The following is a 27,400-nucleotide window of genomic DNA, read 5'->3' on the forward strand; positions in this document are numbered from 1 at the left end:
CCCCTTCCTGAGCCCCAGCTTGCTCTGGCCTCAGGGCTCTGCCTTCCACCTGGAATACTCTTCCTCCTCCTTTTCATGCTTGGCTTCTTTTTTGTCATTCAAATGTTTGCTCAAATGTCCCCTCCCCAGAGGCCTCTTTTGGGCAACTGGTGCCCAACTCGCTGTCTTGGGTGCATCCATCCTGGGATCACCGTGGTGTCAGTCCTCAGCCTGACCGTGACCCTCCCTGGAGGTTTTCTGAAGGTCGTGTTCCTTCCTGCCGAGTGGATTTTGTTGGTGCTGTTGACTGCCGTGTCCCCAGCCTGCGATGCTGCCCGTACACAGTGATTGATTGTCATGAGTGTGGAGTGGGTGAGTTCACGTGAGGCACGCCTCCGAGTTACCTAGTATGCTCCCCACAACAGCATCCCAGCATAGAGAAGGAGAAACTGAGGTTCAGAGAGGAGGAATAACCCAGGGTCCCGCAGGAATCCACCTCCGGCTTGTCAAGGTCAAGCCAGGCTCAGCCCTCACGATGGGTCAGTGCAAGTTCTGTCCCTTCTTAGCCGGCCCCCCAGATGGTTTGTGCCCTCTGGGCTCCCATGTGCCATCCTCCAGGGCCCTGTAGACAGTTTCCCTGTCCTCCCGCCTTTTGAAGGATGGGACGCTTGGAAAACTAACCCAGGCCAGAGTGCTGGGATGGCATCGCCGTGGTCAAAGGGAGAACTGGTTCTGGCTCCCCCAGACCCTGACTGTCTGATAGTTGGTACTGGGGCTGGGCAGGCCTCCAGCACGTTGTGCAGGTAGGAGATGGCATTTGCAGCTGAGGGGCTCCTCAGGAAGGGCTGCTGAAGGTCCACCAGGTCAGAGCTGAGTGGGGCGAACTTCAGAGCGTCCTCGCCCACCTGGTGGGAGCTGGGGTACGTGGAAGGAAGCTGTGCATGTATCAGCCGCCTGTTTCAGATGCCTTCCTGGCTACATTGCTGCTGCAGCCAACCAAATTCTTGGATCCCTGGGTTAATGAACTAAGTTATGGGTGGGGCATGGTGTTGCCAGCTTTCTTCTCCAGGGACTGGGTTTGGAAGTGAACACCTTGACGTCATCCAGGAGTGCCTCCGTGTGGGGAGATATGGGGTCTTGACATGAGCTGCTGTTCTTCTTTTCTCCCTTTTTTGCTGTGAGTCTTGGCCCCTCGCCCTCTCTGGGGTGTAGGGACTCTTCTCTTCACCATCTAGCTTGGGTGGTACTTTTATTCTTTCTTCCAGGGCTTGGTCAGTGCTTCAGAGGGTCAAAGATTGTGGCTTCAGTGCCCCTCTGGGAGGGACAGCCCCAAACCCCACTCCTATCTGGCACATTTGGACTGCCACCGCTGGTAGCATTGTGTGAACAGAGACTATATATACTCAGAACACCAGCATAGTTTTGAATATAGTTCAGTCTTTGAGAAATCAAAACTCTTTTCTGGCTGTGGTCATGGTGGGATTTGGAGTGAGGTCTGACCTCACAGCCTGTGCCCAGGGCTCTTCGTACAGAGCAAGGTACATCTTGCTAATTAGTGGCACTCTGATGTTTGAAATGCTTGCCAACGTGAGTTGACCAAGTTGAATGAAAGTGTGGAACCTCTCAAACAGTCTTTTATTTGTATAATTACTTCCAATCTCTGCGTCTTGGATTTTCCACGTGTGCCTGGAATGGGGTACTTGGACTGATTTCCAGCTCCTTCTTGAGGGTCTCTCCCACCCTCTTTCTTTGGCAGCACTGGGGATGCTCTCTCACTGAGCCATGCAAGCCCCCACCTCCATCCCAAGGTCTTGCTAAGTTGCCTGGGCTGGGAACTGGTAGTCTCCTTCTTCAGCCTCCCGAGTCACTGGGATTGCAGGTGTGGGCCATTGTGCCTGGTGTCCGATTTGGGATCTGCCAGGGTGTCCTGGGTCTCCCATTGCGACTGGCTGTGGACACGTGGGCATCTCTCCTTCCTTGAGATGAGCTGATGCCCCATCCCCTCCAGCTTCTCTCTGCTCTTGATCCCCCAGCTCGACCTCCCCTGTCTCCTTGGTGATGCCCACTTCACCCCCCAAGTCACCGTCACATCACCTCTTTTAGTTCTTTCAAAGCTCTGGCGTTCACTTGCAGGCGTGATTGTGTTTCTTTGTTGATGTGTCCACTGTCTTTATTCCCCACTAGAGGGTCTGTCTGCCTCCTTTGCTGTTGTCTTTGGACAGTCCTGGATAGGTACTGGTAAATGCTCTGTGAGCATGTAGATGTGTCCTAAATGCTCCTGCGTCTCCCCTGGACAGGACCTCGAGGCTGGTCCCAGGGCCCTCCTGCCTGTGATTCAGCACTGGCAGCGAGGAGGAAGTTACTTCCCAGAGGAGTCTGCTTCCCAGAAACATCCAGCCCACTTCCCCAACCTGGGCTCCCCCAGGGACAGAAGAATGCAGGGGCTTCTTGGAAACCCTCCTGACTTGGCCCCTGGAGGGTGGGGATGACTTGGGTCTCCATGTTTAACTGTTAGTGACGAAACCCAGGAAGCATCTGATTTCATGCCTGGGAAGGGGAAACCCTCTTTGCTAGTAGAGACTAACGAGAGAGGAAGCTGCCAATGGAGAATTCCCAGAGTGGGAATTTTCTAAACTTTCCCTGGGATCACTGGGTGTGAGGAAGAGGCCCCACCGTGACTCACCCCTAGCAGAAACATGATGGGTGTGTGCGTACACATGTGCATGAGTGTGCACACGTGTGAGTGACACCCACAGAGGGGGTGGGGGCCACCTGGCACAGTTCTTCCATTCAGGGTCAGCTGCCCAAACTCCCCACCACGTGGCCCTTTGTCCTCTGCATGGATGGAACAGGGAGGGGTGGGCAGAGAGGGCAGCTGAGCACTGCGGACTTTAACAGGCCCTCCCTCGAGAGGATGCTGACGCAGGTGGTCCGATGCACTGCACCTCCAGAGAATCTCGTTAACCCCAAGACTCCTGGGGGGACCCTGTTTGCAGAACAAGGAAATCTTTCGGCGATAGCAAAATCCCCGCCCCTCCCCAATTCGTTACCTGTCCCCGTTCATATTTAACTAGGAGTTATCGCAGACCCATGCGATTCCCCTCCAGATGAAGCTTTAAAGGCAGACTCTAAAAACCATCCCTGGAAGAGATGACCACAGCACAGGGTCGGGCGGAACAAAGTGTGCAGAGGTTACAAGCCAGCGTGCGGCTCAGGACCCCATTCTTACACAGTGATTGCTGCGTGTGTCCGTAAATGCAGGAGGGGACAGGCGAGATCTTGTTCATCAAAGTGGTCACAGCCCAAACCTCTGGGTGGTGAGATTTCAGGTGATTTGTACTATTTTCTTTCTACTTTTCTGTATGGCTTGTATCTTTGACATCAGTCGCAGTCATCTTTGTAATCAGAAATAACAGTAAAGCTTCATTTTTGTGGGAAAGAAAGACACTGAGACACAGTTCTGGGGAGAAAGCCAGGTGAGACAGGGGCTGGCCTGATGGACGCCTTCATCAGTGCCAAGGTCAGGACATGTGGATGCTCATTGAGAGTGGGGACAAAGCCACCAGTTTGGGCATTTCTGAGCTGACCAGGTCTATGCTGTGTCCCCCCTGGAGGTCCCTGGACCTGGCTTGGCTGAGATATCCCATGGGACCTCACTCCTGCGACCCTGTCTTTGATGGACCTTGGTGTTTGCTGGATGTGCCTCTCGGTGGCACCTTACTGGAGAAGGAAGTGACACTCGGGTGTCACTTCCATCTGCCTTGGAGATGGGCTGGCAGCACCTGGACTCTGGAAAGCTGCGGGATGTGATCATTAGTTTTTATTGTGGCCTGGACTTCTCTGTTTATCCTTTCTGCACAAGAGGGTGACCCAAGAGGGGCTCAGAGTGGTATACTGGGAACAACCCCCTGGTCTCTTGAGGTTAGAACCCCCGCCCTGCCATTCTTTGGCTCTGGGCCTTAGTTTCCCCATCGGTAACCTCAGAGGGTGGGTCATTGCAGTGGGTGTCCATCAAGATGCCTCCCCTCCCCCTCCCCCCTGCACATAACAGGGGCTTCATTGGAAAGATTTGCAGAAACTGTTTTGAACTCTGACCCTGGCCGCATCTTGCCTGTAGCAAGTGGTCACGTGACGTCACCCGGTGCGATTTCTTAGCAACGGCTGCTTTTGCCTGGCCGGCCGTCAGATGCTCTCCTATGGAGAGGGTTGGAGTGATTTTTCCGTTCGATGTGCACTCATGGAAGGGGGCCAGGAGGCATTTTAGGCAGTACCTGGCTCCTCCTTAAATTAGACTGTTTCCATTCTCATCTCCCCAAAGGTGCTTTCCAGACACAGCTGGGACTCACAATCTCAGCCTGCCCACAGGAGGAGCAGGAAATTGGTGAGAAGTCAGAGTTGGAGCACTGAATTTTTTTTTAAAGACACAAAGGTAGAAAATCTGCATTTAAAATGCCTAACTTGCTGTTGTCCAGCGAGCGGTCCTGTCTGGGAGGGTCTGCTTTCAGGCATGACCTGGATGACTTTAATTCATCATAGTGCATATTCATTCATTCAACTGACAAAGAGTTCCTGTGCACCTTCTCTCTGTGAGGTACTATTTTAGGTACTGGGGATTCCACAGTGACAGACAAGTTTCTGCCCTAGGAGACCCAAGTACTTTGGTACCATTTAATTTTTCAAGCCGGAAGCCCTGCCCCTGCTTGGCTCTGTGAGCTGCTCTGCTCCCTTTCCGTGGAGCCTTCGCCATCTAAAATTCCATGCTTCCCCTCCGATTCTCTAATTTACACACCATTTGTTCTTTTAAAAATCCTTATCATTTGGAATTTTTCAGTAACTCAGCCATAGTGTTGATTTAAATGGAATATTTCAGATATACAAAAGGAAATAAGGACCATCCTGGGTGGGTCCTTGGGCCTAAGGAACGTGACACCATGCGCTCACCCAGCAGTCCCTACTTCCTTCCCTCCAGGGCTTGGCATGAATCACTTCTGTGCATGTCCCTCTTCTTGAAACATGTCTAACTAAATAGTATTGGTAAACACGTTTGTGAACAATATAAATGTCATGTCTTACTAGATGCACAGAGCTTATAACTATATGGTTTTATACATACATGTATATGGTCTATCTTTCACAACTTGCTTTTTTTCCCCTCTCAACTTTATCTTTGTTTGGAAGATTACTCCATGTTGCTGCAGGTAGCTCTATTTCATTAATTTTAATTGCCTCATGGAGTCCATACATGAACCACCATTTATCCTTCTCCTGCTCCTGGAAATGCAGAAGCATTCTAATTTTTTATTATTATTATTTTGTTGGCTATTACAGTTAATTCTGCAGGGAATGTTTTCACTGTGAACTCTTCAGTTTTTTAGTACATAAGCTCCAGTGGAATGCCTGGGTCAAAGGTCATGGTGCTAGCGCCCTTCCCCCCTCATTCATTCTTCAGTTCTGTTCTCCCCACTATAGGCTTCATTGTAGGTAACTTCTTTCACAAGGATCTAGAAAATGTCCCTGGGTTGTGTCTGAGTGCTCCCCATGTGAGACTCACCCAGGGGAGTTGGGAGGGCTGGTTTCCTGAAAGATCGAGACAAGTTGTCCCTGGGAAGGACAGCTGCCAGCCCAGGCCCAGTGTGATGGCCCCCTGTCATTCGGAGGAAGGAGGCCCTTTGCCTCTCCTCCTGAGCTTTCCTAGAAGGAACCTGTCTCTTTGGAAACAATAGTGACTGAGCAGATTAAAGATTCCTGAGTTTGTGCTTCTTTCTGATCTATGAGGACAAGTCAGCATATCCTTTTTAGAAATGAGGAAACTGAGGCTTGATGGGTCTAAGTCGATCCCCTGAGAGGTCTGTGGGACCCGCTGAGCCCAGGAAGGTGCCCCCTGCCTTCACCCCACACTTTCTCCTGCACCTGGAGGCTAGGAGTCTCCTCCGAGGGCGTGGAGAATCAGCCCTGCCATTTTTAAGGTTGGGAGAACAGACCTGGAACAAGAAGGGCAACCTGGCATCCTGCTCACCTGATACCCTCAACACAACCTGAGGGTGGATGTTGTTACAGATGGGGAAACTGAGGCTCGGGTGGGGAAGTGACTGGAGACCTGGGAGTTAGGGACAAAGCTCACATAACAATATAGGCATCTTCTTAGACCCCCTCCACCCGTCCTCATTGTAGGGTCTTTCTCTACCTCTGACAGAGCAGCCATTGCTGCCCAGACCTTCTGTGAGCCAAGGAGCTGGTCACTGGGTCCCCATCCCCTCAGCTCCATCCCCGTGGGCTCCCTGTGGAGTGTCCTCTCCTGCCTTTGATGCAAATTCTTGCACTTTGCCGATAATATTCTGGGCTCTTCTTAACTCAAGGGGGTCAGCCGCGAGACATCTCGGCAATTTATAATTCTTGAAAATTCTGTTTGGTGACATGAGTTAGCATTTAATAGACACCCTGCCACCTCCTCTCTCCCTATTGTGACAAGCTCCTGGCAGAATCCTTTTGAGACTCAGGGTAATTGCACCACGCTGCGAAAGGGAAGACCACGTTGCGCTCGAGTGCGTCTCAAAAACGTCTCCACAATAGACAGTCAGGTACGAGTTTGCCGGGCTTCAAGGTAATGACTTAAACTTAATTTGACCCTTGATGAAGGAGCCATGTTTCCGGTCGGACACAGCCTTTCGGTTTGGGCTTGCCTGCCATGTCTTCAATGGCAACACAAATAATTCCTTCATAACAAGTGCCTGTCAGAGGATGTCTGCTGCTGACAGCTAATATAGAATTATTGCCCCTGAATGCATTTCTGTAATTACTTCCCAGAGATCTGTCTTTGTGTTAGAAGACATTTCACACTTTAGTAACATAAGTGTTTTGGGAGAGCACGAGCAATAATTATGAACAGTCTTTCCGTGAAAATAAACCTAAAAAAATTATAAAAGCTAATGCTAAAATTGGTTAGAGTCAGGGAGGAATTTCATTTGAATTTGATTCATGTATATTTATTCCGAGTATAATAACCTTTCCTGTATGGAAACTTTTTTTTTTTTTTAAACAAAAGCAATAATGATACAAAGAGCCCGCTTTCTAATTTTTGAACCCTACTGAAAGTGAAAACTGATTAAAAGTGACAAGTTGCTCGAGACTGAATAAAGAAGCGTCATCGCGGAGCCCTGATAGGAGACATTTGCGGTAATGGAAAATGAAATGATTCACAGTGTGATCAATAAAAAATTAGCAGCATTTAATAAAAGGTTTCTGCTTCATGTTGACTGAAGCACATCGCGAGCAGTTTGAAATCCGAGTTAAGTGACGGTTTGAGGATGAGCGTGGGGGTGTGGGTGGGGTGTGGGGTGTGCGTGTGCATATAGATCATGCCGATATTGGCCATCACGGGGAGACAGCCAGGCCCCTGGGGTGGGTCTGGAAGCTTCCTGTGTGCTGCCCACTTGACCTTTGACCTGTGGTTAATCCTCCCAAGCCTTTGGTCCTCTGTGTGTGGGAATGTGTATCCACGCATCCTAGGCCAGCAAGCACAGTTCCCGGGGTCAAAATCTACCCCCACCCCACCCAAGGGGGCCTCGGGCTGCAGACTGGGCTCGCTTGTGCTGAGGTCCCTCAGGTGTCTACAGCCGAGGGTGTTGTGAGGTTCATTGGCTGAGATTCAGGAGACGTCCCAGAGTGTCTTACAGCCTACTTGTGGGTCTTCAAACACCCTCTTGGGGATGGAGGGGAATCTGCAGAAAGCCAGCAGAACTTAGCAAGTGTTGAGGTTAAGCGCTGGGGACACTCTAGGGTCCCAGGGAGCCTGCTGCTGGCAAGGGTCCTGGAGGTGGGCCGGGGCACATGGACTGGGTTGGATGGGAACTGGCTTTTTAGATACCGAGTGTTTCCCTCAGTAGCGACAGCAGGTGACTAGCTCTTCCTCAGACAGGCTCCCTTTGCTCCAGGTGGCATTTCGGAATTCCCAGGATGCAGCCACACACCAGGCTGTCTCCATGTCGGCTACTGGTTAATTTTTAAAGGCTGTACACGGTCTCTGCTCAGTGGTTGGAGGGAGGGGGGTCTCCTTGCCTCCGAGGGCCACCTGTACGCTAGACAGGAAGGAGGTCTTGGGTTGGAGGGTCATTGGATGGGAGAAGCAGCTGGCCTCTGGATTACATGAGAGGTCTGGGAGCCGGGACTGGTGACTTCCCTATACCGGAGGCTCCCTGAATCCTGGGCTGGTGGGACCAGGACCCTGTTCCTGGCTATATTGCCCTTGTCTCATTCCTCATCAGAGACAAGACCTGTGGCCGGGTCTTTAAAAGTCAGACTGCCTGGCTTGCTCATTCCTTTCACAGATTTATTGAGCACCTGCCTAGTTTCAGGCCCCATGCCGAGGAGCAAGGGAGGAGGATGTGGGGTGAACAAAACCCCTGAGATGTGTCCAGCAAGTCCCTGAGCTCACATGGGGGGTCCCGACTCGCCGGGGGTGAGGACCGTGTGAGTGGGCAAGGAGGAGCCGGCCTGGTGAACTTCTGTACGCGTTCCCGTTTGACGTCGGCGCCGCTTCCTGAAGCACTGCCGTGCGGAACCCGGGGCAGGGATCAGCAGGGGCAGTGATGTTTCCTTAGTGAGGAGGGCGAGCTTGGAGCTCTGCCCCCACCCCACGACAGGTCGCTGAGGTCCACTGTTAAACAGGGCTGCTCCGTGGCCTCTGCCTTCATTACAGACGGGGCCAACTGAGTCCCGGAGCCTGCACTTCCTGGCCGGGCCAGGCAGCCGCGCTGTGGCCCAGGCACTCTGGGCTCTGTGTGTGCCCGGGCTGTGCTTGTCTTTGCCCTTGAGCCAAGCTCCCTCAGCCTGCTGCTGGTTCTGGTTTTGGGGAGACACGTCCCTCCACTCCCCTCTGTCTCTTTTCCGTGTGAGGCTTTTCTTTCTGCAGCTACCACAAGGGGGTGATTTTCACCCCAGTATCCTTGCTTTGAGTTCTGTGCCAGGACCAGGAGCAATTAGGAGCGTCAGGCTCTGGCGCTGGCCACAAATTAGCTGGATTTATCGAGCTCCCCACGCGGCCCTGACCACCCTCCTCCCGGCCTACCTCCGGCCCTGCTCTCCGTCTCCCCCTTCTCAGAGATGACACATGACAGCACGTAGAGGGCAGAATGGTCACCGCCTCAGGAGGTCACGAGGAAGTAACAGCATACAATTTTCATGGTTCCAGGGTGGCTTTGTCCAACCGTTCTTCATTACTTCTCGCGGAGAGATCAGTGTTATTAAGATTGTGAGGCCTGGAGGAGCGTCACCGTTAACCACTCACTGGATTTGTGTGTGTGTGGGGGGGTGAGGGCGTTTGGATGGCATCCTTTTCCTCCTTTCCGTCCCCCCTCCTCACCTCCCCTCTCTCCGTCTGCCCTCTTGCTCTCCACGCATCCCTGTCCTATCATGGTTGGGAGCTGGAGGCAGGGGTGCTGTGGGCAGAGGAAGCTGCACCTCCCTTTGCCTTTGTGGGTTGATCTCTTGAACAACCCAGGGTGAGGGCAGAGTCATTTGTTCCTTTATTTCTGGAACGCCCACTGAGAGCTGGGTGCTTGTGACAGATCGTCAGTCTCATCAGGGTAAGGAGCTGAGGTTTGTTCATCCATGCAGAGATCACCTGGAAAGTGGCCCTGGTGCAAGGAGCTCATGTAACCCATGAGCCTGGTAAGACTGTCCTCATGTGCTGGCTGAGGAAACTGAGGCTCAGAAGGGAAAGTCGACAAGGTCATGCAGACATGGACAGGAACCTAGGTCGTGAATCTTCGAAACAGGGACACTCTTGCCCGGCTAACCTCTCTAATGTAATGGGCCGATGACCCTATGCTTGAGGGGTCCCGCTGGGGAAGTCAGCAGCAGACTCTCAACCGGTGGCCCCCAGGCTGCTTCTAGCACTCCAGGGTGTATGTTTGGTGTATGCTGTATTCCTTAAAACTTGAAGTTAACATTTTGAAACCTAGAGATTTTTACATAAAATAGGGATTTCCTTCTTTAAGAACAAACAGCCACTGTGGTCTCTCAGGACATGGCATTTCTATAGGGTGTGGAGTGGTTAGCAGGGGCCATGCTCTCTGGGCCTCTGCATCTCCCTCCTGCCTTACTTGGTCCCCAAGCCCTTTCCATGCATTTGGATGATTTGTATAATGGGGGGGGGGGGGGCATGGTGAGATTTGGTCTATTCATTCTCTAAGTGGCAGCGGTTCACTCATCCATCTGAGCCTCTGTCGCTCTCTGTGAAGTAGGCCTGATGGTAACATCTTCCTTATTGGACACAGGTCATGAGACAGAGGGTACAGAGGAATCTGTCAGTCTGGTCTGAGGAAGCTGTTGCCATTATGCTGCTAATCATTTTTGGCCTCAGGTTCTAGAATTCCCGATAACTAAAGTGATATTCTCTGGAAGGTTCTAGTCATTTCCATGGTCAACCTTGGGCCTTGTGGAGAGGATTGTGCCGTTCTCAGTTCCTTGTGGCCAGCCAGGAGAGACATCCCCTCGAGACTTATGATGTGCCCAGGTCAAGTGCAACATCCTAACTGGAAATTCCATCCAGAGAGCCATCTGCATGGGTAGGGGCCAGCAGTACCCCGCAGACAACCATCCGGAAGTTGCTTCCCTATTTAAAAAGCTAAATGTAGATGGCATTATGTGTTAAAATATTTGCTTCCAGCTCTTCTGCCAAGAGAACCCGGTAGTCCCAGGGTTAAATAGCTTAAACCTGAAGATGAACAGTGACTGCTTCTCAGAATTTGGGGCCAGCAATGGATGCCCCAGCAGGGTACCTAATTGGGGTTGAAGGTTCCTTGCCCAGTGTGACCCTGTCCCTCCCACCAGGGTAGGCAGGCTTCTGGAGGAAGTAACTGTGCGTGGAGAGGTTTTCCTCTGTAAACACGGTCCAGGTGGATGTGGGCTTATGGCTCAGCCAGTGCCCAGGTTCTGAGGGTTCTTCTTGCCCCCGGGGATATGTTGGTAGGAAATACACAGGCTGTTAGGATGGAGTATACATTTTCTCTTTTTTAAAAAAGTGTAAATTCTTTGGAACGGTAGCTCTTCCTGGGCTGTTTTCCCCACAGCTACCGATAGGGGGCGAGCACAGGAGAAGTGGGCTGGTGATTGTGGAGTAAATATTTCCTTGCTGTCTCCCCCAGCCCAGGCACAGGGCCCCTCTATGCAGACCCAGGTCAGAGGTCCTGTTCTTTCAGACTTGTGACATCCTGAAGTCTGCACAGCCTGGAAGGGAACACCTTGGACTCTAACCTAGAATTTTTCTTCTGGCAAAGTGGAGTTTACTTCGGGAGGTGGGTCTGTGTGGATATTTTTGTGCCTTGCAAAGGGGCATGTGCCCTGACTTTCCTCGTCTTCATCCTCAGGAGCTCGCCAGGCCTCCTGGTAGACCTCTCTTGCAGTATGACTTGTCTGTGTCATGATGCTGCATGAGTTTGGTTGGATAATAGCAGCAAGTTGCATTATGAGCCGGGTGTCAGGCTTTGTATTTATTACCTCATTAAAATAATTTGATGTGATTAAATGAGTCTCAGAGAGGGTGAGGGACTTGCCCAAGGTCTCCTGTTTGGCGTGGACAAAAGTCTGTGATTCTCTTCTGTTCTTCTGCTGTCATCCCTACAGTCCCTGGCATGAAAGCCCAGCTGACCGGTGTTAGTGTGGGCTGTTATTAGTGACCATCTTTTATCCAACGGCTTCGGTCCTGCTGGACCCTGTGCCAGTTCTCTGGTGCTTCTGTATGGTTCAGCTCTCTTGCCAGCCTCTGGACATGTCTAGAATTCACCACCAGGTGGTTCCGCTTTCTGCAGAGGTGGAAAGCACGGTCTCCCTTCCGGGTCTGACTGGGAGAAGAGGGTGAAGCGGGCAGCCTTCCCAGGACCTGCTGGCTGTCCCAGGCCGCCTCCCCACTCGCCCCTGTCACCACTCCTGGTTCTGGCCCTTCTCCCTGCTGCAGGCACCACCCGCGCCCCTGCACCCTTCTGCCCACTTCCTTCCCCTGATCTGGCCTGCTCTGGGATCCTTGAAACCCCCCAAGGCTCCGGCACTTGTTTGTGTGGGGCTTAACTGTGCTTGTCCTGTGACTGGCCATCCTTTCAGGCAATACTCACCCCATCCGGTGCAGTGGTGGGGATGCTGTCCACCATGATCAGCTCCTGATGGACATGGCAGGCATCAGAGGCTCAGGCAGGAGACCCAGTGTGCTCTAGGTTCTTCGTGGCAGGGGCTGGAGGGAACCAGAACTGTCATTGGAACCCAGATCCCCGACCACCCTGGGACCACGGAGCTCTCCCTCACTGCTTGTACCTCCACTTCAACACCCTTTCCTGCACCTGGTCACTCCTTTGCCACCTTGTATTTAGTAAGTCTCCTTCTGTGCCAGGCTTTGTGTGGGCTTTGAGGGCACCAAGATTAATAGGACCAGGAAGCACCCCGTTAGTTAGGGCAAATATGCGTGGGTTGTTGCTGGCACACGGACCGGTCAGTAAACATTTGCAGAGTGAAGGGAGGAAGGAAGGGAAGAGTGGGTGAGCGTATGTGATCATCCGCCCCTGGTGTGTCTCATGCTTTTCAAGTTCTGGCCCTTGTTTTCTCTATCCTGTGGAGAGGGAGGCTGTCTCCTGGCTCCTGCTCCACTGTTGTGGATAGTCAGCCCTGAGCCTCCAAAGGTAGGACCCCCAAAAGTCCTTGGGAGGTTCTCAGGATTCCCAGGCGTCCATGCCTGCTAACTGATTCCCGTAGTACCTCCAAGGAGAGGAAGAGGCAACCCCAAGTGAGACTCTCATATAAGAAACTGAACTGGATCAGGGCCAGAGGGGCACTCACTGGTGTTTGTGGCTGAGTCTCTCAGCTGGCCCTCATGACCTGGAGGTAGGAAGTATCCTGTTCCAGACCTGGCAGCTTGTGGGCAGCCTGACTGCCTGGGCCCTCTCCCCTTTCCCCATTTCCCTGCACTGGACTTGGCCAGCAGCCCCTATAGCCCTGTCTCCAGCAGGCCCCCTTTGCCTTGTCACAGGCAGCGTAGTGGTGAGGTGGGGATATGCAAGCAGAAGGCCCGGGTTCAAGCCCACCTGTGTCTTTCCTAGTGCGGGCCTTGCAGGTATTCCTGAGGCTTGATTTGTTTCCCCATCTGAAAGTGGAGATATCCATTGGACCTACCACCATTGGGTTTCTGTGACGATGGAGATGGGGTGATACAGACATAAAATAGTACCTGGAAGCATCACCTTCACCTGCATGGGGAGGCTGGGCCACCTTCCGGCATCCCTGGCAAGGTCGATGCTGACCCTTGCCTCCGGAAGGCATGGGTCCCTTCTCTGGCTGCACAGCCCTTTCTGCAGAGTCCCACTGACTTTCCTCTTACTGTCATCTTGGGTGGAAGCTCTTTCGTCAGGATGGTGGCTCAGTGTGCTGGGAAAAATGTGCTTTCTCATGAAAAGCAGTGCTGGCAGAAGGGTTTGGGTTGCCTCTTTTGCTCACAGGAGGCCTTCCAAGCTAGCACGTTGGGTTTCATGGACTTGGTGTTACAGGGTCCACTAATATGGGTGTGCCTTTTCTCTCCTGGTTTCAGAAGAAGCTGGCGGGACAGAATAGCCTCATCATCTGTTAGGCTGAACCATGGGAGATTGCCATAATCTGACTTTTTTGACCTAAAAAGATGGTGTCTCTTTTACCATCTGACAATCAAGGGTGCTGTAAATCCACCTTTCTTCTTGCTCCGATCTGTGTGGATCTGGAGACCCACTTCTTCAAACTAATCCATTCATTGAGCCCCAGGTTGGGGCTGGTACTGAGCAGAAGCAGATGCCCCCCACTCCCACAGAGCTTGCAGTCTGACGGGGAGTGCTCTGGCCAGCTATTGCTGTGTGGCAAACCACCCCGAACTTAGTGGTCTAAAGTGACCAGTCTTCTTACTGTTTCTTACTGTTCCCTAGACTGGACTGGTATTGTTGCAGTCTCACTGGTGTTCCTTGTACAGTGATTGGGGTTGCTGACAGCTGAAGACTCATCTGGGCTGGATGTCCAAGGTGGCGCACTCCCATGACTGGCACTTGGTGCTGGAGGCTGGGAGCCCAACTGGGACTGCCAACTGAAACATCTGTATGTGTTCTCTCCATATGACTTGCCCTCCTTTAGTCTGGTAGCTAGGTTCCCAAGGGGGAACATCCCAAGAGACCAGGAGACTTCTCTGACCTAGTCTCAGACACCTTGAAACGTCACTTACATGGGTTTCTTGGTCTAGAGAGTCCCCTTGCTGAACAACCCGAGAAGGAAATCGTTGGAGGTGAATTAGGTCCCTCTCTTGATGGGAGCAGGGGTTCACTGCAGAAAAAAAGAGGTGGGATGGGAAATCTTGGGGTCATCTCTGGAAAATGCAGACTTGCCACAGTGAGAGAGTAGCAATTAGCCACAGAAGTACGAGGCCCACATGGTACTCCGTGCACCAACTGCAACGGTGATGGGGAGAGGAAACCCAAGTGCCAGTGGAGCTCAGGTCTGTGGGGATCTGAGTTGGGGGTAGGGGGAGAGTGGAGGAACTCTTTCTGGCACGGAGCAGGAGTGGTCAGCCCTCGGCGGTTCAAGGAATTGAAAGAGGGTCTGAGTGGCTATGTAGACATGGGTAAGGCAGAGAGGTCAGCAGGAGCCTTGTGGGACTTTAGGGGCCACGACAGCCCTCTGCCTCCATGACTATTCCCTAACACTTGGCTCCCCTCCATCCCCATTGAATGTCTGCTGTGGGAGATGGTGTGACAGTGTGGTTAAGAGTTAAATGTACCTGGGCTTGAAACCTGGCTCTGCCACCTCCCTTCTGACCTTACCTGTAAAATGGGGACAGCTCATAGGGCTGCCTGGTTGGTTGTGCTTGAGGCGCCCGGGATACAGGGAGCGCTCAGCTGAAGCTGGCTGCTTTGGTGGGTGCCTGAGCAAAGGGCTGGACCTGTGCAGGTCGGGCACGCGCTGTGAGTTGTCCAGGGTGGGGCTTGAGTCAGGCAGCTAGGGAGGTTTGTCTCCTGGATGGGGAGGCCAGTGATTTCCGCCCTGGTGTGGTTTCCTGTCCCCTGCACGTGGCCTTGAGCGAGAGGGCTCTGATCGGAAATCTGTTTAGCTCGGGCCTTCCCTGAGTGAGTCCTCTGCTGCAGACAGTTCCCTGGAGGACTGGGGGTGTGCTTTCAGGAAGACACTTGCAGCCTCAAGGCCACAACAGAACAGAGATGAGCTGGCCACCTTTTCCCAGCCTGAAGACTTTGCTTTGTTGGCCCCTGGATAACTGGAGGGGCCAGCAGGTCAACTGCAGTTGAGACTCAGGGGTCACTGTGTTGGAGACACCAGGCAGCACCTCGGATGGGGATTTAGACAGGGCCAGGTGCTCTGCCTTTGGGCTCACCTCCTCTGTGCTTGCTTAGGTCACATTTAGCCTCAGGACAGTGACCAGGGAGACCTCTGCCGCTGGACAGGGTGGATGTGGGACAGGCAAGGCCTGTCCTGATGGGGCTGGGTCAAAGGAGTAAGGAAGGTCCAGTCCTTTGGTCCTTAGGGTCTTACTGCAACTACTGAGGGTGAGCCCAGGAAAGAGGAGACAACAGAGTGCTCCACCCAGGAAGGCTGCCTTCCTGATCTCAGAGCTCCTGCGTGCCTGGCCTCAGAGAGCTGGCGTCCCCGGCAGGAGGAAGGTGTACTGCATGATTAATAGCAGAGTGCATGGCTTCCGTGCCTTGCACAGCTTTGGGCGACCTTGCAGAGCCTCAGTGTTTTCATCTGCAAATGGAAAAATATCTTTCTCCTTTTGATGAAGTTCAAATACCGTTGGGCATAAAAGTGCCGGGCAGAGTCAAACCCGCCCAGGGTGGAAGACTTCCTGTTCTCCAGGTCCTGATTTTTTGGTCAGCAGAGGGGTCTTGGGCACTGGGTTGTCAGGGAAGTCCCGTACCTCAGAACTTATGCCGGCCGCTGACTCCTCCCTCTCTGGCTGCATCTTCCTGGGGGTTAGGCCGGCTGAGCTTGTGACCCTCTGTCAGCCCAGATGTTGAGGTCCAGGCCTTTGTCTGCCCTGCACAGGCTCCACCTCTGCCCCTTTGCCCTCCTCTCTTCTCCTGGCCCTGTCTGCACAGCCACCCTGCCTTCCCATTAGTAGCCAGCCGTAGGGGAGGTGACAGTTCCTTAAAACAGATTTATACTCTTGGACGACTTTATGGGTTTTTGCCTTATAAAAACCCGAGAGTTGACATTCTGATTTATCTACTCCCGAGTCAACAGGATGTACCAGATTTAAAGAGATCAAATGCATTGTAGTGTTTGTGGTTCTAGTTGTGGATTAGATGAACTATTATAGAGAGTGCTGCCAAGTAAATATGGCGGGGGGGGCAGATAATTTAAATATGTCTATTAAATTGTGTGTTAAGTAAAATAGCACAAGCGTGGTGTGGAATATAACATTAGCTGGAGAGTCAGTGTAGTAGATAAAGCTGGAATTATGATTCTTTTTAAATTCTCTACAGAATATATATATTTTTATTATTAAGGGAAGAGACAGTAAACTAGGAATTTCAGGGACGGCGCTTGACTATGTAATCAAGGTTGGGTGATGACTTATAACATCAAAGAGTCCAAATGATGTTTCTCATTTCTTTGGCTTTCTCTTTCTTGCCATTGCCACCCCAGCAGATCAGATTCCCTGAGATAAATATGCTGCCTGGCTTTTAATGGGATTTCTGTATTGCTGGGAGTTGGCTTGTTCTGATAATAAAAGAACCTAAAAATTGTACATCCCTTAATTGGTAAGAAGAGAGATGTTTTGATGGGCCACAAATGGAAACATTGATTTTTACTGCCTCTGCGGCGTGGCTCACCCCGTTCCCCGCCACGGAAGGCAGCAGCTGGCTCTCCGATGAGCTGATTTGTGCTCCCGGGTTCTTGATGTCGGGTGCTTGGAAGCGCGTGTTCTGCGCAGACGGGAGAAATAGAGCCCTTATAACATTATCTGTTTCTAAATTGAAATATTTATAGGACTGTGGTTTCTGCCTTGAATCGAATGTGTTCTTAGTTTTGTCTTTTTTGCTTTGGTGACCTGCTCTTGGGCATTTAAAGGTTGTGTGCTAAGCCTTTTTCTGTAACTGCAAGCCATGGGCACGCAGGCGTACACGTGTCTCCTGCACAGACATGCACGCGTGGGCATGCACTTCTGCACATGGATTTGCACAAACATATTTATGCACAGTAGAGATCTCTTTGTTTGACTTAACTCAGTGCTGCTAGTTCTGGGATCTGTTTTCCAGGATGAGTGTGTTTGGGAAGAGACAACACACACTTTGATTTTCAAATCTACAGGTGCCTGTATTTTAATGGGCAGTTTACTCTGCTGGCATTTATTAGGATTATTGATATATTCTGTATGTTATAGTTACCGTGGTTTTTTTTTTTTTGTACCGGGAATTGAACCCAAGGCACTTAACCACTGAGCCATATCCCCAGCCCTTTCGTATATATTTAGAGATAGGGTCTTGCTAAGTTGCTTATCAGGGCCTCGGTAAGTTGCTCAGGCTGGCTTTGAACTCACGATCCTTCTGCCCAAGCTGCTGGGATTTCAGATGTGCACCTCTGTACCGAGTGTTAATCACTTGTGTTTACAGATGAGCCACTCACATGCACACTGCTAAGCACACAGTAGGTATTTTATTTCAAAGAAATCGATCCAATCATTCTACGCATTCTATGCATTCTCTAGGCAGCTCTCTGGTCTCAGGTGAGAGGTTAGATGTGTCTAAGTTTGCAGTTTGACGCCAGGGTCCTTTAAGCACGTGCACATCTTTATTCCACAGTCAGAACATCTTTGCCAGGAGCTGAACCAACATGGCCACACTGGGAGGCTTGTGTGGAGGGTGAACACGGCTAAGAGGTCTCCCTGCTCTAAACTGCAAGGTTTGGGGGGAAGCTACAAGTCGAGGTGTGCTAGGAGCAGCTGGTGGGAGCTCTGCAGAGGCGTGGAACAGAATTGGTTTTTTAGGAGACAAATGCTACAGCGTTTTCACCTCCCTGAGGGGTCATGACCCCCAGCAGCCATGCACGGAGGAAAGATGACAAGTAATCCCCCTAGAAGATTTGTGCCATGAATTAAAGAATCTAGTTGAGAATTATGGCACCACATGCTACAAAAAAACCCCATATATTAATATACTGAGAGGTGTCAAGAATAATGGACCCCGGGAGGTAGAGTAATTAAATGTATCTTAATAAATGCCGGGCAATTCTTTTAAAACCCTTTCCCAAGACCCCGTCAGCTGACATGGACTGTATTCTTCCTGTTGGCAGGAGGCCTAGAAGGAGAGCCGGAGAGTGATCGGAAAACCAGCCGGGCGCTGGAAGACAGGAACAGCGTGACAAGTCAAGAGGAGAGAAATGAGGACGATGAAGACATGGAGGATGAGTCAATTTACACCTGCGATCACTGTCAGCAGGACTTCGAGTCTCTGGCAGACCTGACGGACCACCGGGCCCACCGCTGTCCTGGAGGTAATGCTAAGTAGCACCGGGATTCTGACAGGTGGTTACACGGATAATTGGGCATAGCAACAGCTTGAAGCCTCAAGTGAGATTAAAGAATTAATAATGTAATTTTACAGTTAATGTCATTTTATTGTGGTGTCTTGGGTACCCTGTATCCGCCTTTTAAATAAAATTAAAAATAAAAGCAACAGCTTTCCAGCAGACAGGAATTGGGTAGAGGCACCCTGTCCCCTGTCCCTGCTTAACCGTGCTCCGTGGTACTCGGGCCATTGTGGGTGGGTCTGCGCCCCAGATTTTTGGATTTCCTTTTGGAAACCCAGCAATTAGTGTAAAGTTAAGCGGCTTAAGTGTGGAACGCTGCATGAAGGAGTGAGCTCGGAGGCAGGGCTCGTGATGGGACGAGGAGGATTTCAGAGCCTGTGCAGAAAGGGACGCGGTTCTACCTCTGTGCTTGACCTGCTCTGAGCAGGAGGACAAGGGGAGGACCTGACTGTGACCTGTTCTCTGTGTATTTAGTGCTTTGGAGGAGGTGTGGGAGAGCATGTTTCACTAGGAGCCACTTAAGACTTGTGTGTGTGTGTGTGTGTGTGTGTGTGTGTGTGTGTGTCTGTGTGTGTGTCTGTGTGTCTGGGGCAGGTGTGGAACTAAAGAACATGTGTATTCCTTGCTGTGTGGCTGTCACGGCACAAGGATCACACATTTCTGGGCCCTGAGGTTGCAGAGAGGAATCCATAGCATCTGTGTCCCTTTCACCTATCCTGATGTGTCTTCTTCCATCATGGTTATTAATGAAACCCTTTGGATGCTGGCTTTTGGGTGAGGGCCTAAACCCTCAGGCCAATATTGTAAAAGGGACCTGTCACCTAATTGGAGGGAAATTTCCTGATAAGGAGTGGCTTGAAACTCAGCCCTCCTGCTCACCCTACTTTTCATGCCATCTTGAAAATTTGGAAAAGCCAAGTGTTTGGGCGGCTACTATGACTTGCCCTCTAGTGACATTAGTATCTGCCCAGCCAGCCCTGGCTAGACCAGGTGAGATATAAAACCCAGCAGACTGAGAGGCTCTTACCATTTTGAACTTTTTGTTTCTCAGTAATCCAAACTCCATTCATTTGGAATTTGTGATAGTTCAACCAGAGGCAGAGATGCTGGTGAATTTATAATCTTAAAATTGGAACTGGAAGATGCTTTTTCAGTTCTCCAAATACCAAGGCACCAAGAAAGAAAAGTTCTGCTCCACCAAGATCACAGAGCTACTTGGTGGTCACGTTAGGATCTTTTCAGGACCCTGGCTATTGACCCTCATTCTGCTTGAGAAAATAATAGACACTGGTGTATTTCTTAATTTAACCCAGCATTGAGGTGGAATTTAACCGTAAGAGAATGGAATGTAGTTACTGATTTTTTAAAAAAACAATCAACTCACTGATCTTCTAATTAAAGGTTATTCTCTTTATTCTCTAAGAGCCAGTGAGACCACTCTATGTGGTCCTGAGAGCCAACCCGACTCTGCTCAGCAGGTCTCTCTCGGGTCTATGTGGCTCCTGGAGCAAACCTCACCTGCATCACCCCTGCGGCTGTTCTTTCCTCCGGCTCTTCAGAATCAAACTCATTCTGTGTCTTCCAAGCACACTTTTGAACATGGTAGTGCTTCTAGGTGGAAAAGGGAAACTGGGAGATTTTGGGGCTGCATGTAGTAGGGTCTGTGCAGACATAGGGAACGGTAGTTGATTGTGCTTCTTCCTGGGTAGGCTTCTCTTCCCAGAGGCAGACTATTTTCTCAGCAGCTTCCAACTTTGGCTGAAATCCACGGCAGTCCCGTTTGTGGGGTCCCCAGCCATCCTTATCGATGTGGTGGTTTCTGCTGATAGTCTTGCCTGCTTCCTAACAGGACCCCACTAACGACCTCCGTGGGGACAAAGGAGCCAGGAATATCCCCAAACCCTGGAGCATTGGAAGGGAGTCAGAAATTCCTTGAAAGAGTATGAGAAACGACCTCACCTAATAACATCCCTGAGAAATTCATTACTGCCCGGTGAAGGTGTGACCTAGTCTGAAAGAGTCTCCTTGACATGGACTCGGTCATGTGAGCAGTGCTTCCCCCAGGACTTAGGTTCTTAGGATTACCTGAGCCAGGGTGGACTGCTGGGAATTGCGTGTGTGTTACTCCAAACAGTTCCCTTCCAAGGACGCCTCCACGCCCTTCCCGTGTCCCCTCGTGTTCCATCTTCATCTCAGGGTGTCTCTGAGGCTGTGTGTGTTGGGGGTGTGAGTATTGGGGTCTGTCCGACTGAGATGCTCTGATGTCCCATCCAGTCTGAGATAACCACCTTATAAATTCTGTTTTATACCTTGGGCTTGAGTATAAGCTGTTTGAAAACTGGCTTCTGTTTTTATATTGGAACCAATATAAACATGCAGTAGTGAAATCCCAGCAACTCGGGCGGCTGAGGCAGGAGGATCACAAGTTGGAGGCTAGCCTCAGCAGTGCGGTGTGGCTCTAGGCAACCTGCTGAGACACTGTCTCTAAATAAAATAAGTAAATAAATAAAGAGGGCTGGGGATGTGGCTCAGTGATGAAGCATCTATGGGGGGGTGCAGGGAGCAATAGTGTTCCCTCCCACGACAGACCTGTGGTTTGCTGGATGCGACATTGGCCTTTCCACAGAGGTTGTTAACCCTGCTACCTGCTAGACACAGGTAGGGATAATGCAGGTGGACATTGTTGCCCTCCTGAAGCATCCGTTTCAAGGAAAGATGGACACTTGATATTTCAAAAAGACATATCAGGGAGGGCCATGCTCAACTCAATCTGGGCAGGCTGTGGGGACCAGCACAGGTTTCTGCTTCGAGGAAGGGTCTGTCTGAAAATAAAATTTTTAAAAAAATCTGTGTTTTTTCTCTTCCCTCACTTAGCAGTTCACAGGAGCACTCTGTGACTAACCGTGCGGGGATTTCTCCCTGTCAGCACGTCAGTTCTGCAGTGGACACCAGTGTGGTGTCTTCTGATTTCATTCAGTTGTGATCCTCTCTACCTGGAATGGCCTCAGCCCACAAGGTGAGGGCTTCTCCCCAAGTCTGCCCCTATTCACGCTTTAGGTGTGACTTGCAAGCTCCAGGTCGTGACCTGGCTTCTGATGGATGAGGCTCCTCCCAGCCCCCACCCCCATTTGACTAATTTGCTGGAATGGCTCAGAGGACTCAGGGAAACACCTGCCTTCACTAGTTCATTACAAAGGTAGGGCAGGCCCGTGGCGCAGGGTGGGAGCTTCCGGACCCGCTGTGGGCGGGCTGCCCTCCAAGGACTGCCGTGCATTCCGCTCTCCCGAGCTCTCTGAACCCTGTCCCTCTTTTGGGTTTCTATGGAGGCTTCCCTACACAGCCATGATTGATTGGATTTTTGGCCACTGTTGATCACTGTGATCTTCAGCCCCTCTCTGGCTCCCAGGAGGCTGGAGACCAAATATATATTTCACCATATCACAGTCTGCCAGCTGGGTGGGGTCTTCTGTGCTGTCAGGAATTTGGGGTCTGCCCTTTTAGCTGTGTGCCCTTCCCAGAATGGTGGTCTTGGGTGTGAATGACTCTTGTCCCCTGCAGAGACTGTCGCTGCTGGGAGGTGCCCGAAGGCCATCCTTCCATGCCGTTGTTGTGTAGGAGCAGGACTGTGTGCTGGGCTGGGGTGGTGTGTGTTTATGAGAGGCAATCTGGAATGGAGTGGGCTTTTTTTTTTTTTTGGGTGCCTTAGGGTTGAACATCCTGATGGGATTCGTTGCGACGTATTCACACATGCACACAGTACACAATATAAGTTGACCAATATCACTCCAAGCACTTACCCCCTCCCACCCCATCTCCCTACCTACAGTTTTTAAAAATCACCTGGCTGCTGGGTTCGCATGCCTGCAGTCCCAGTGACTCGGGAGGCTGAGGCAGGATCAAAGTACAAAATATTAAAAAGGGCTGGCGATGTGGCTCGGTGGTTACGCGCCCTTGGGTTCCATCCCTGGTACCTAACAAACCTGACTTGGATGGCAGAGTGACCTCTGGACTCTCTGTGGCCTCCTGGGAGGCAGTAGTGGTGGGGGAAGTGCCTGCTCCCCTCAGAACCCAGGAGAGCCGCTGCGAGGTTTGGAGACTTTCTAGGAGGGGAGCTCACTATGGAAGGGGGGCCTCATTCCGGATTCCTAAGAGCTGGGCCTCGATGCAGAAGAGTCCTCATTTCCAGTGGGAGCTGGCGAGCCCCCTCTGTCGCTCTGTAGAGGGAAGGGCAGCGCTGGGCCCATAGTTGTCACAGAGTGGACTCCAAGAACTCAGGTACCTCCATCAAGGCGGGCTCCCTCCTCTATCTCTCTCCCATTTGTGTCTTAGGAAAAACCGACATTTGAAGGTACCAAGCATTGCTGAAATGAAACAAGCAAAAATCAGGTCCCCAACCACTGTGTGATTCTTCTTCCTTCCCCCCCCCCCCCACCCACCGGATAACCAAGGTTGATATGCTTGGAGTTGTGAGCACATGCCATTTGATATTCTGCAGTTGGCACTTAACATTTTCCAAATGGATTTCCACATTGATCTTCAGTCTTCTTCATCTTCCTTCCTTCCTTCCCTCCTTCCCTCCTCCCTCCCTCCCTCCCTCCCTCCCTCCCTCCTTTCTTCCTTCCTTCCTTCCTTCCTTCCTTCCTTCCTTCCTTCCTTCCTTCTTTTCCTCCCTCCCTCCTCCACTTCCTCCTTCTTGCCTCCCTCCCTTCCTTCCTTCCTTTCTTCCTTTTTTCCTTCCTTCTGTTTTTCCTTCCTCTTTGGTCCTGGGGATTGAACCCAGGGGTGTTTTACCACTGAGCTATATCCCCAGTCTTTTCAATTTTTTTTTTTTTTTTATTTTGAGACAGGGTCTCACTAGGTTGCAGAGGCTGGCCTTGAACTTGTGATCCTCTTACCTCAGTCACATGTGCCATTGTGCCTGACTGTCTTTCAAACAGCAATACTCAGAGAGAAAGCTTGGGTGGCTGGTATGTGTCCCTGTCCTCTAAACATGCCAAATTTGGACTGAGAGCCCATAGGTGGGGGTTTTTGCACAGAGAGATGAGGCTGACGCACCGAGCGTGCTGGGCTTGTCTGTGCCTAATGGAGACATTGTTTGTGGGCACCAGGTCAGGAAATGGATTCGGTGGCAGTCTGAATTGCCGAGGATAGAAAGTCCTCGTTAATTCAGGTTCCGCCATCTCAAATAATGTTGGAATAGGGAATAGGCTGACGTTGGTCTTGACATGATTTGTGGCGTTGGCCACACAAATTTGAGCTCAGTAAATGGTTGTAGGTGTTGTTTTTTATCGTCTTCTGGAAACCCGGAGGACTTCAACGACTTCAGAAAGTGTCTCTGGGAACTGCCCTGGGCACCATAGACACAGGTTTGATTTACCCATGGGCTGATTCCAATCTTTTATGTGCTCATTGAAGCTGGTCACCCATGGACCTTTAGTCTGGATTCAGATAGAATGTTTTATCACTTCCTGGTACAAATACCACCTTTGAAGGATAGTCTGTGATTTAGACTGACCGCCACTTTGGCCTAAATTAATGAGGCTGACTGCCCGAGGATGCTGGGTGCTCCACACACACTGTCGCAGTGTTTAGACCGGACTCTTCCAGTGACACTCCTAATTGTGTCCGCAGCGGGCTGTCAGCAGGGGTCTGCACTGTGCCGGTCCTGGGGTGTGCCCAGTCCCCGGGGGCTGAGCAACCTGATGGCTTTTGGAGGTCTGTAGTCTCTTTACTGAAGGATGACTGGCCTCTTTGTTGTTGTTGTTGTTGTTGTTGTTGCTGTTACAGGGAAGGCGAGGCCGAGGAGACTCTGTAGAAAGACCGAGGGCTGTAATGCTGGGCTCCAAGCACTTGCCCTGAGGAACAGGAATCGCCTTCAGCTCCAGCTTGGAGCTGAGCTTTGGTTTCTTCCCTTCAGCCATTATTCCCAGTTCTAGGACTCAAGCCGGGCTTCTGCTGGGCAGAGAGGGGCAACTGGGAAGCAGATGAGGTTCCTGCTGCCCTCCAGAGACTGGTGGTCGGTGCTAGGGGCCGACGTGTAAGCAGGTTCTCCCTCCTCCTCACTGTCGTATGGGCTGTAGTTCTTCCATTCTTCATTTAGTTAGCGCTTACTGCATACTGGGCATGTGGTACTCTGCCTGGACCATGACTCTGCAGCCCTTCCCGATTGCTCTCTGCAGCCCCTGTGCCCACACCACCCACGGCCCTCAGCACGTTCTTTAATTATTCTGCAGTTTTTTTTTTTTTTTTTTAACCAGGGATTGAACCCAGAGGGGCTTAACCACTGAGCCACATCCCAGGCCTTTTTATTTTTTATTTTGAGACAGGGTTTTGCTAAGTTGCTGAGTCTGCCCTTGAACTTGCAGTCCTCCTGCCTCAGCCTCTCAGGTCACTGGGATTACAGACCTGTGCCACTGTGCCCAGCTCTGCAGTGGTTTTTAATGTGTTTGTTATCATCTTCCTCACGACTGTGGTACTTCATGAAGACCAGAGCCACGTGTCTGGTTGTTCCCTGTTATGCCCTAGTCCAGCACCGGGCACGCAGTGGTGCTTAAGATGTGCTCGTTGAACGAATCTTCTCATGCGGTCCTCACGTCACAGCAGGGAGGCAGTGTTTTGTACGTTCACTCCCAATTTACACAGTGGTCAACTGAGGCTCAGAGGGTTAGGGAATGTCTCTCAAAGTCACTGAGCTTGTAAGTAAAGGGGAGATTGAGGTGTGAATGGCTCTCCAGGAGAACACAGGTTGGGGACTGTGATGGTTCCAAACTAAACTCCAGATGTATCTTTTTTGAATGCTCAACTTTTAAAAAAAAAAAAAAAAAAAAGGAGGATTTTGTTCAAATAGCAACAGCAGAAAATGTGTTCCCCAGGGGTTAATTTTGCTGTTCCTCCTTTGCTGCCCCTTAGTGAAGCCTGGGACTGAGGCGTGCTCCCAGCCCCTCTCAAAGGCAGACCCTCCTTTTCTGGCAAAGGTGAGATGCTGCTGCGTAAAAAACCGAGTGGAAAGTTAATTACACCCTGGTTTATTCAGCTGTGGCCAGAGTGACCTGTGGGTCCCAATTACAGGGCTGGGGCTGCGTGAAGCCTGGCACCTTTGCCAGCCTCACTCCTGTCTGTCGGCTGGCCAGCGCCCGCCTTTGTGAGCCAGCTCAGACCCCCCCTTTCTTGCTCCAACGGTGTGGGAGGTCCTCCCTGCCTTCCCGGCTGGGGGTACCCCTTGTCCTGGCTCCATCCGGGTGATGCAGAGTGGGGCCGGGGCCAGCGCTGGGAGCTGTGCTGCCAAGCACACAGGTGCAGGACGCAGTCTTTCTGCCCGTGGGGCGCGTGCACAATTAATACCCCACACGAAGAGCTGTCCCACAGGCAGACAGCGTCCCGTTAGAAAGCACGGAGCGAGAGGCGGCCCCATGAGTTAGCACCCAAATCTGCAGAAACCAGGGAGCCAACTCAGTGAGGGCCATTCACATGTATGGAGGGGATGAAGTCAGCCATTGGGGACAAGGAGAAGTCAAATAAAAAGGCAGGCCTTATGCTTAGGTACAAAGATTCAGAGTCATTAAAAGGTCACTTTCCCCTCCATTAACCTAATGTTACCCGGTGGAAATAACTGTAGGGTTTATTTTGAAATGGATAAGTTATCTAAAGTTTGTAATAAAAAATTGGCATGCAAGGCCAGAAGGAACATTTTGGAAGGGAAGGTGGATGTGTATGGCAACCAGATCAGTTTGTTCTGGGTGGACCAGGGAAATGGCAGAGGGTCCAGAAGTGGACCCAAGTCCACTGCAAACTTGGTGTAGGGGAAAGGTGTCTTTGCGAATCAGTGTGGGTCAGACAGATAGCTTAGGAATTGGGATCAGGAAGAAGAAGGGGTAGTCTCTGAAAAAAGGAAATTGGATCCCTTCCTCATTCCTGATGCCAAATAAATCCCAAATGGGCCAGAAATCTAAACAGAAAAAAGAAAACTTAAAATTACTGAAAGAAAACATAGGAGAGATTTTAAAAATTTCAATTTAATAGAATCAGAGTGAGGAAGGCCTAAATATAACCCCAAATCCAAGAAGCCATAAAACTGAAGACTAGAACATTCAACTATATATAAAACAAAATCTGCATTGCACAAACTGTAATAAATCAAACCAATGACACACATCACAAGCAAAAATATGTTCCTTAAAAGTGTAAGGCGTTCCAACAAACACTAAGAAAATAGCCAATAAATCAGTAGGAAAACAGGACAAAGACTGGGTGGAGACTCAGCCACACCCGCTTGGGATGCCTGCCCTGCCCAAGACCAGTACCCTTTCTGATTGGTTGGTGCCACACTTGTGGTTAGATATTTTGAATATATCCCATGTGCAAAGGACAGAAATGGAGCCAGAAAAAGAAATACTAGTGGGATCTTAAACATTTAAAAAGATTCAGAGCTCCATTTATAATAAGAAAACTGTCAATTTAAACCACAGGGAAATACCATTTTTAACCTACCAGATTGGCAAAGATCAAAAAGTTTGCCAACCCCTCTTGCTGCTGAAAGTGTGCTGCTCTATGGCAGGGTGTGGGGTCTTATTCTCCTGTCTGGCCTTGGGAGAGCCTTGACCTGTGGATAGAACACATAGTAGTTGCTCAATAAATGGCGGTTGATCTTGTCCCCAAGGAGGCTACACCCTCCTGCAAGGTAAAGAGGTGCCTGCGAGGAGGTGGACCATGAAAATACTTTGGACGCTATACTTTGGGCTCTGGGCTAGCGAAGTTGAAAGCTCTGGCTGCTGTGCCTGGACAGAGGGGGTCATTTAGAGTGGGAAGAGATGGCTTGTTCCTTCAACAAGTGTTTATTTAAGGAGTCCTGTACCAGGAACTCCTGGGCACTGGTGATATAGGG

General features: G+C 50.9%; 1 protein-coding gene across 1 annotated transcript in view; it reads left to right on the forward strand.

The window, feature by feature from the left end:
- The window catches only part of Znf423 (zinc finger protein 423), a 314,481-nt gene that overhangs the window by 87,551 nt on the left and 199,530 nt on the right, over positions 1-27,400 (forward strand). Inside the window, exon 3 of the mRNA XM_047529580.1 lies at positions 18,283-18,483. Coding sequence (XP_047385536.1) covers positions 18,283-18,483 — 201 coding nt within the window. The remainder of the gene's footprint in view (positions 1-18,282; positions 18,484-27,400) is intronic.

Source organism: Sciurus carolinensis, chromosome 16 (assembly GCF_902686445.1).
Source record: "Sciurus carolinensis chromosome 16, mSciCar1.2, whole genome shotgun sequence".
NCBI lineage: Eukaryota > Metazoa > Chordata > Mammalia > Rodentia > Sciuridae > Sciurus > Sciurus carolinensis.